The 8,772-nt window shown below is 56.1% G+C and overlaps 1 protein-coding gene across 10 annotated transcripts; it reads right to left on the reverse strand.

Moving 5' to 3' along the window:
- Nucleotides 1–2,210: 2,210 nt before the first annotated feature.
- On the reverse strand, nt 2,211–8,772 carry cdc42ep5 (CDC42 effector protein (Rho GTPase binding) 5). 10 transcript variants are annotated; one of them, XM_069926974.1, is made up of 3 exons: nt 8,671–8,758; nt 5,897–6,052; nt 2,211–4,012 (listed from the first exon to the last, which is right to left on the reverse strand). In XM_069926974.1, exon 3 carries the CDS (start codon nt 3,787–3,789, stop codon nt 3,202–3,204), a length of 588 nt encoding a protein of 195 aa, XP_069783075.1. In that variant the 5' UTR covers nt 3,790–4,012; nt 5,897–6,052; nt 8,671–8,758; the 3' UTR covers nt 2,211–3,201. The 10 variants fall into 10 exon arrangements, with proteins under 10 accessions (XP_069783075.1, XP_069783078.1, XP_069783072.1 ...); XM_069926977.1 differs by having other exon boundaries at nt 8,666–8,750; XM_069926971.1 differs by lacking the exons at nt 5,897–6,052; nt 8,671–8,758 and adding exons at nt 4,980–5,154; nt 7,840–8,159.

Below are 8,772 nucleotides of genomic sequence, written 5' to 3' on the forward strand. Positions count from 1 at the left end.
CTCTTATCCTTCGCTCCAAAGAGAAAAGCCCCCTCCACCCCACCCCCTCCCCGAGCTCTGCTAACCATGCCTCATCGATGCTTTCTCTAATTCAGGCAACGTCCTGGTAAATCCCCTCTGCAAACCCATCAAGGACATGCAGAGTAAGTGGCCAGGCACCGAGGAGGGCGGTAGAATGAAGGGATCTGGGAATGCAGACACATAGTTCACAGATGGACAGGGTTGCAAAGAGAGCTTTTGGCACATTGGCCTTCACAATCAGAGCATTGAGATTGCATTGTTAGCAACCTGTAGCAGCGCCATGGCAACACTGGAACTCCCAGGAGGCATTGAACCGGCCACGTGGCGTCAGTGCATGACGACAGCGCATGTCGAGCGTGTGATTTGGTTGTGTGGGTGATGAAGTGTAAATCCGTTTGATTCACTCTAAAAACATTTCACATGTTTATTTTGTCGTTTCCAGTGGCCACAACTTGTTCGCTCCAAAGAGACACCTTCTCCTCTACAGGCAAACATTAAGTCTATTCTGCCCCCTCTTCATAACTTCCACATCCTGTAATGAGGAGTCCAGAACTGAATGCAATATTCTAACAGGTGCAAATTCTTTATGGGCAGCGCAGGATTCGATCCCTGGCCCCGATCGCTGGGTCTCTGACAGCTTTGCGCTATCCGGATTGAACATCTGCCACTTCTCTGCCCAACCCCAGTCTATCTTCATCCCGCTGTAACCTCTGACAACCTTCCAGGACACTGCCCACAACACCTCCAACCTTCCAGTCACCTCACTGACCCACCACTTCTCCCTCAAGGCCCCATCCCCCAGCCTCCTCCATATCTCGTTGTGACTTCACTGAGGCGTCCAAAATTATGAGAGGGTCAGGGTTCTCAACTGTCTGCCCACTACTCCACTCCCAGAGGACGAGGTACACCTCCCCCGCAGTCGCTCTGGGGGGTGACACGACCACCACTGGAAGGAAAAGGTTGAAAGTCAGGACTTTCCTCCCCAGCTCTGCGTGAACAGTTGGATACCTCATTTTGAGTCCCTTCCACCCTCCCACCACATCAGGAGAGTTTTTCTCACCGCCCACCATCCCAACTCCTCACACTTAGGGAAGAATTGAGAAAAAGACTTGGGAAAGCAGTGATGTGATCTTCCCAAAACCAGGCACAAAAGGCGCACTGAAAATTCATACTCCCCCCCCCACCCACACTCCCCAGGACCCTGTCTCCTCCTCCGTACACTCCCAAAGACCCCCATCTCCCCACCCCATACACTCCCCAGGACCTGGTCTCTCCCTGGGACCCTATCTCCCACATGTACTCTCCTCAGGACCTCGTCTCCCCCTGTACAGTCCACAGTACTCCGTCTCCCCCTCGTATACTCCTGGGACCCCATCTTTCCCCCCCCCCACACTCCCGAGGACCCTGTCTCCCCTTGTACATTCCCCACATTCCCCATAGAACATGACAGCATAGAAACAGGCCCATCAGCCCTTCTAGTCTGTACCAAACTATTATTCTCCCTCGTCCCATTGACCTGCCCCCAGTCCATTGCCCCCACACCCCTCCCATCTATGTACCTGTCCAAATTCTTCTTAACTGTTAAAATTGAGCCCACGTTCACCCCTTCAGCTCGTTCCACACCTCCACCACTCTCTGTGTGAAGAAACTCCCTCTAAACTTTTCCCCTTTCTCCCCTAAACCGTGTCCTCTGGTTTGGATCTCACCCACCCTCAGTGAGAAAAGCCGACCTACATTTACTCTGTCTGTCCCCCTCATCATTTTAAACACCTCATCAAATCTCCCCTCATTCCTCTTCACTCCAGGGAATAAAGTCCCAACCTGTCTAACCTTTCCCTGTAATTCAGTTCAGGCAACATCTTCCATGCACTCTATCAATCTTCTTGACATGTTTTCCTGTTGTTATGTGACCAAATCTACACACAATACCCCAAATTTGGCCTCACCAATGTCTTAACATAACAGCCCAACTCCTGTCCTCAGTACTTGGCTTGGTTGGAAAGGTAAATGACACACAACCTGTCCAGAAATAGCTGTCAGTCTGGAAGAGAGGAATCCCAAGCATTTCAGATGATCCAAAATGGTATAGTAACATTGAAGAGGTTTGATAAGTATATATAAAACACTGCAAAAACGTCTACCACTTCAATAAAGGAAGGAGCCCAAAATTACTGTCAAGACACACCTGGTTCATTGTTTAGTATGAATATATTTCAATAAATTGCGTTACAAAAGTCACTGTTTAGTAAAATGATAGAAAAGTCTGACGTTATCAACACAGTGAGTCAAAATATATTACAATGACAGATTCTAATACTTTCCCAGAATTGTTCAAAAGTGAAGCTCCCTCTCCTTCCATCCCGTCACACATTCCCGGAGTGGGACACAGAGTAAAATCCCCTCCCCCCGTCCGGTCACACACTCCCGGGGTGGGACACAGAGCGAAGCTCCCTCTCCCCCCATCGCACACTCCCGGGGTGGGACACAGAGTGAAGCCCCCTCCCCCTGTCCCGTCACACACTCCCGGGGTGGGACACAGAGTGAAGCCTCCCCTCCCCTCGTCCCATCACACACTCCCGGGGTGGATCACAGAGTGAAGCCCCCTCTTTCACCCGTCCCGTCACACACTCCCGGGGTGGGACACAGAGCGAAGCTCCCTCTTCCCCCATCGCACACTCCCGGGGTGGGACACAGAGTGAAACCCCCTCCCCCTGTCCCGTCACACACTCCCGGAGTGGGACACAGAGTGAAGCCTCCCCTCCCCTCGTCCCGTCACACACTCCCGGGGTGGGACACAGTGCGAAGTTCCCTCTCCCCCATCACACACTCCCGGGGTGGGACACAGCGTGAAACTCCCTCTCTCCCCCGACCCGTCACTCACTCCCGGGGTGGGACACAGAGTGAAGCTCCCTCTCTCCCCCGACCCGTCACACACTCCCGGGGTGGGACACAGAGTGAAGCTCCCTCTCTCCCCCGACCCGTCACTCACTCCCGGGGTGGGACACAGAGTGAAGCTCCCTCTCTCCCCCGACCCGTCACTCACTCCCGGGGTGGGACACAGAGTGAAGCTCCCTCTCTTCCCCGACCCGTCACACACTCCCGGGGTGGGACACAGAGTGAAGCCCCCTCTCCCCTGACCCAGCAGCCCAGATGGGGAGGGGGAAGGGGTGAGAACTCGCCCTACAAGTGGATTTCATCCTCGAGGTCATCCCCTATTCCCTTGAACTCCTCGAGGGTGGAGCTGCTCCCACGCCCCACCCCTTCCCCCTCTTGTTTCGCCGAATAGCCCAAGCTGGGAGCGGGCTCTTTCTCCATCACCCCCAGCACCTCCCCCAACATGGAGGGTCCCAGGTCCACCTGGAACGAGAGGATGGACTCGGCGTGGTGGAGGCTCCCTCCCGTGGGGAGCTGGGGATCAGGCGAGGCCCCCTCCTCATGCTGAGGGAGCCTTTCCTCCTCGTCCCCGGTCCGAGGGAGCATCCCCCCCTCCTCCTCCTCCTCCCAGTTCCGAGGGAGGCTCGTCTGCTCCACCGCAGGCTGACACAGCCTCCCTTCCTCCTCCTGGGGCTGGTCGAGCCTCCCCTTCCTTTCCGCAGGACAAGGGAGCCATCCGTCGCTCTCCCCCTCCCGGGCCCTGAGGAAGGACGTGTCCCCGAAGACCTCTCCGGCCCGACCCACGTGCATGGTGTGCCTGAAGTCCCCCATCGGGCTGCTGATCATCTCCCGAGTCAGTTCGGGGCCGGTGCGCCGCTGTTTCGGGAGGGGCATAGCCTCTCCCCGCTCAGGCTGGCTGGTTGGACAAAGGTGGTCCCGGCAAATAATGGGGGTCTCGGAGTATCTCTGAGGTTCCTGGAGTCTCTCTGGATGTCCCGGGGTATCTCCGGCCGGTTCCTGCTCCTACTGGTTAGCGTATGGGGTGGGGGGTGGGGGAGATCCGCGTCCCCTCGAATACTCGTCTCCTGGTAGCCCTGGGCCGGTGCATGGGTCACATCTGAGCTGAAGAGAAAGTAAGTGAGAGGGGAAAAGAATGGGGAGAGAGCGAGGGGGGAGAGAGGGAAGAGGAAGAGGGATGTGGATTAGAGAGTGAGCAGGGAGAGGGGGAAGAGGAGAGAGGGAGAGGAGGGAAAGAGCGGGTTGGAGAGAGGGAGGGGAAGAGGGAGCAGGGAGAGGGGACGATAGGGACGGGGAGAGGAAGGAAAGAGGGGTGGAGAGAGGGAGGGGGAGCAGAAGATGTAGGGGGTGAGTGAGAGGGGAAGATAGGGAGGGAGGGAAGGAAAGAGAGGGGTGGAGAGAGGGAGGAGCAGAGGGGAGGGAGAGAGAAGAGAGAAAGGGGGAGAGAGGTAATGGAGACGAGGGATAAGAGAGAGAAGGGGAGAGGGGAAAGAAGTGAGAGAGATTGGGAGAGAGAGAGGGGGAAGAGAGAAATGGTGTACGGAGAATGAAGGGGAGAGAGAATGGTGAGGGAGAAAGTAGGGAGAGTGGGGGGGCAGGTAGAGGGAAAGACGGAGAGTGGTAGAGGGGGAGAAAGTGGGTCGCAGAGGGAGGGAGGTCTCGTTCCTCAACCCTCCTCCACACCCAGATTTCTCCTGCTCTCTTGATCTAGTGGGAATCGCCTCCCACCCCCCCCCCCCACCCAATCCCCTCCGCTCTCACCTCCCACTTCTCCCCCCTTCCCCACCTGTCTCCAGCCTCCCCTCAACCTCGCCCTCTCTCTTCCTCCCTCTGCACCCTCTTTCTCTCCCTTCTCTTCCTAACTCAGATCCCTCCCTCTCTCTTCCCTTCCCTCAACCCTCCCTTTCCTCTCCTTCCTTCCCTCCTCTCCCTCTCCCCACCTCCCTCCCACACACCTCCCTCCCTCTCTTCCTCCTCTTCCTCCCTCTCCAACCCTCTCTTCCCCTCTCGTTCCTTCCCTCTCTCCCTCCCTCCCCTCTCTCTCCCCTCCCTCCTCTCCTCCCTACCGTCGCCCAGCGCCTCCAGAGTCTGGGTTAGTGGGTCCCGGCCGCCCCCACTGACGCGCCGCGGTCCCGGATCTTCCCGCGGCCGTTGCCCCGTGAATCCCCCCGCGGGGCAAGCGCTGACACCGCCTCCCCTTCCTGGTTTGTCCCGGACGTGAGTGCGGATCCGCTCGACGACCTGGAATGCGGTAGTGGGACGGGAGGGAGGGAGGGGAGAGAGGAGGGATAGAAGGAGGAGGGGAGAGAGGAAGGGATAGAAGGAGGAGGGGAGAGGGAGGGAAGGAGCGAGAGGGGAAGGAGAGGGAAGGGAGAGTTGGAGAGGTAGAGAGAGGGAGGAAGAGGAGGAAGGGAGGTGAGAGGAAGGGAGGTGGGAAGGTAGAGGGAGGGAGGAATAGAAGGGGAGAGGGAGGGAGGGGAGAGAGGGGATAGGAGGAAAAAGGAGGGAGGGAGGGGAGGAAGAGAAAGGAAGGAGGAGGAGGAGAGAGTGACTGAGAGAGGAGGGGAGAGGAAGGGAAAAAGTGAGGGAGGAGGTGGAGAGGGAGAGAGGATGGATGGAGGGGAGAGGAGAAGAGATAAGGGAGGGATGGAGGGTGACAGGGAGGGAAGAATATAGGAGGAAAAGGGGAGGGAGGGAGAGAGTGAAAAAGAGGGGCTAACCAGCCCCAGGAGGAGGAGGGGAGGCTCCCTCAGACCGGGGACGAGGAGGAAAGGCTCCCTACCTCGCCCCTCCCTGCCTCACTCCTTCCCTGCCTCACACACACTCTTTTGGACACCCTCCACCACACCCCGGCACCCACCACTCCAGGTGGGAGAAACTCACCCCGGACACCTCTCCTCAACTTTCCACCCCTCACCTTATGTTGATGCCGTTTGGTATCTGCTACTTTCACCCTGGGGGGAAGAAGGTGTTGGCTGCTCACCCTGTCCTTGGTTCTATCGTCCTCGATTAAGTCAATTCTCATTCAGGCTTTGTCCAAAGGGAAAAGCCAACCCTTGCCTCATAAGACACGATCGCCAATCCAGGCAACATCCTGGACAATCTCCTGTGCCCCCTCTTTGTAGCTTCCACATCCCACCTGTAACGAGGCAAACAGATGTAACACTGATGAATTGGGATGGTTTGATGACCTTTGTCAACAGCAGCGTGTCAGGACTGAATGCTGTGTCACCATTGGATTCTCGCCTGTGTTGACACAGGGAGTAACTTCTCAGTTGAAAAGGACATGTACAGATATCCTCCTGAGAGAGAGGGATGGAGAGACCCCAGTCAGTGTTCAGCTATCCCCCTGAGAGAAGGGGACAGAGAGACTCCAGTCAGTATACAGATATCCCCCTGAGAGGAATGGAGGGACCCCAGTCAGTGTACAGGTATCCCCCTGGGAGGGATGGATGGAGAGACACTGGTCAATGTACAGATATCCCCCTGAGAGAGGGGGACAGAGAAACCCCAATCAGTTTACAGATATCCCCCTGAGAGGAATGGAGAGACCCCAGTCAGTGTACAGATATCCCCCTGAGAGAGAGGGACAGAACACACCAGTCAGTGTACAGATATCCCCATGACAGAGAGAAAGAGAGAGGTCAGGGGGCAAAAAGATTTCCCAGGGACATTGCCAGTACTGGAGGGATGGAGGATGGGGGCGGGCTCCGATTTTGAGGAGCGTTCTTGGTCCTGAGGGCAACACACCCCCAGGTGCTTTGGAAATTTATTCACGTAGCCAAACAGGAATCAAAATGACAGTCGACGCCTGTCAGGAATCTGGCTCAATGGATGCCTGCGAGAAATGGTGGGGGAGAGAGGGGTTGGGGGGAATGGGAAGGGTGGAGCAAGGGGAAAGAGTTTATGTTTCATTGGATAGTCTGAATTTCTCCAGAGTGCTGGAGGCTCTGGAATTCAGGACCGTTCCAAGATTTATAAAAGCTGGGCTGCAAGATGGCAGATGCAGTTTAATGCAGACAAGTGTGAGGTGTTGCATTTTGGAAGGACAAACCAAGGTAGGACATACATGGTCAATGATCAGGCACTGAGGAATGTGGTAGAACAGTGGGATCTGGGAATGCAGATACATAATTCCCTGAAAGTGGCATCATAGGTGGACAGGGTCACATCATTATAGGAAGGATGTGGAAGCTATGGAGAGGGGGCAGAGGAGATTGATCAGGACTTCACCTGGTTTGGAGAACATGTCTTATGAAGCAACATTGGCAAATCTGGGCGGGGGATGGTTTCTCTTGGGAGAGGAGAGGTGACTCAACAAGATTATGAGGGGCATCAATAGGGTGGACAACCAGTGCCTGTTTCCCAGGGCAGGATCAGGAAATACCAGAGGATGTCTGGACAAAGTGAAGGAAGGGGAGTTTAGGGGAGATGTCAGGGGTAAGTTTTTTTAGTGAGTGGTGGGTGCCTGGAACATATTGGCAGGGTTGGGGTGGAAGCTGGTACAATAAGGACATTTAAAAGACTCTTGGACAGGCAGATGGATCTGGGACCAGTGTGGGTGAGATGGATCCATGGATAGGATGGGTTTAGAGGGATAGGGGGAGGTGGGACCAGTGTGGGTGGGTTAGATCCATGGATGGGACAGGTTTAGAGGGTGGGACCAGTGTGGATGGGACAGATCCATGGATGGGATTGGTTTAGAGGGATAGGGGCAGGTGGGACCAGTGTGGGTGGGACACTTTGGTCAGTTTGGGAAAGTTGGGCCAAATGGCCTGTTTCCACATTGTGTGACCATTTCTCCCAGGAAGACCTGTGCTCCTGCTGTGGTCAGCACAAGCTGACTTAATGTTTGCTGCTGGCAAATGACACATTTCCCTCTCCACCCCTCACCCTTCATCTCAGATTTGAATAGGTAACCCCCACCTCCCTTTCTGCCAGAAGAGAGTTGTGCCTCTCGCCTGCGATCTCCTTTTGAGACAGGGCCGTCTCTGTCCGCCTTGACACGCTCTCTGGGGAACGAGCAGATGATTCCTGTCTGCTTGAGTGTCTCCCAGTGTGGGGAAGCGGACAGGGTGGGAGGTGGGTGGGAAAAGAGAGAGAAATGGAGGGGGAGAAAAGGAGAGAGGAAGAGAAAGGGGAAGGGGTGGGAGAGAGAGTGATGGGAGAGGGGGAGAGCAGAGTGAGAAGGAAGGAGGGAGAGGGTAGGAGGGAGAGGAGATGGAGAGAGAGGAGAGAGGGGGAGGGAGTGGGAGAGGGAAGAGAGGGGAGGGGGAGGGAGAGGGAAGAGAGGGGAGGGAGAGGGGGTCTGATCAAAATGAAAGGATAGAGTGGAGAGGAAGGATGGGGGTGAGAAGTAGGGGAGGGAGGGGCATGTGGGGTGGGGAGAGAGGATGGGGGAGTGGGGTAAGGGGTGAGAGGAGAGGAGAAGGGCAAGGAGAGGAATGGGCAGTGAGGTGGGGGAAAGATATGGAGAATAGGTGAGGAGGGGCAGGTAGGGAGAGAGGGGAGAGGTGGAAGGAAGGGGCAGGGTCAGCGGGAGTGGTGGAGAGGGGAGGTGGAGGGAGGGAGTGGTGATCGGAGAGGAGGAGATGGGGCAGGTGCACATTGAACAGGATGTCACTGACAGTCAGAGCGGCGATGAAATCTCCCTGACACGGAGACAGCGTGCCTCAGTCCTGATCCCACACTAGGACCTGACTGCTCACCCCTCCCCGCCACCCACTCCTTGGGATCCCTCACTCTCCCTCACCTCACCTCGAGGAATGGCCGCCCGTGTCGAGAGAGATGGTGGCAGAATCATCGGAAACCGTGGTGGGGATTGTGTGCAGTAACAGGAAGAGAGATGGCACATGTGTG

The sequence above is a fragment of the Narcine bancroftii genome, chromosome 3 (genome assembly GCF_036971445.1).
Source record: "Narcine bancroftii isolate sNarBan1 chromosome 3, sNarBan1.hap1, whole genome shotgun sequence".
In the NCBI taxonomy this organism is placed as follows: Eukaryota; Metazoa; Chordata; class Chondrichthyes; order Torpediniformes; family Narcinidae; genus Narcine; species Narcine bancroftii.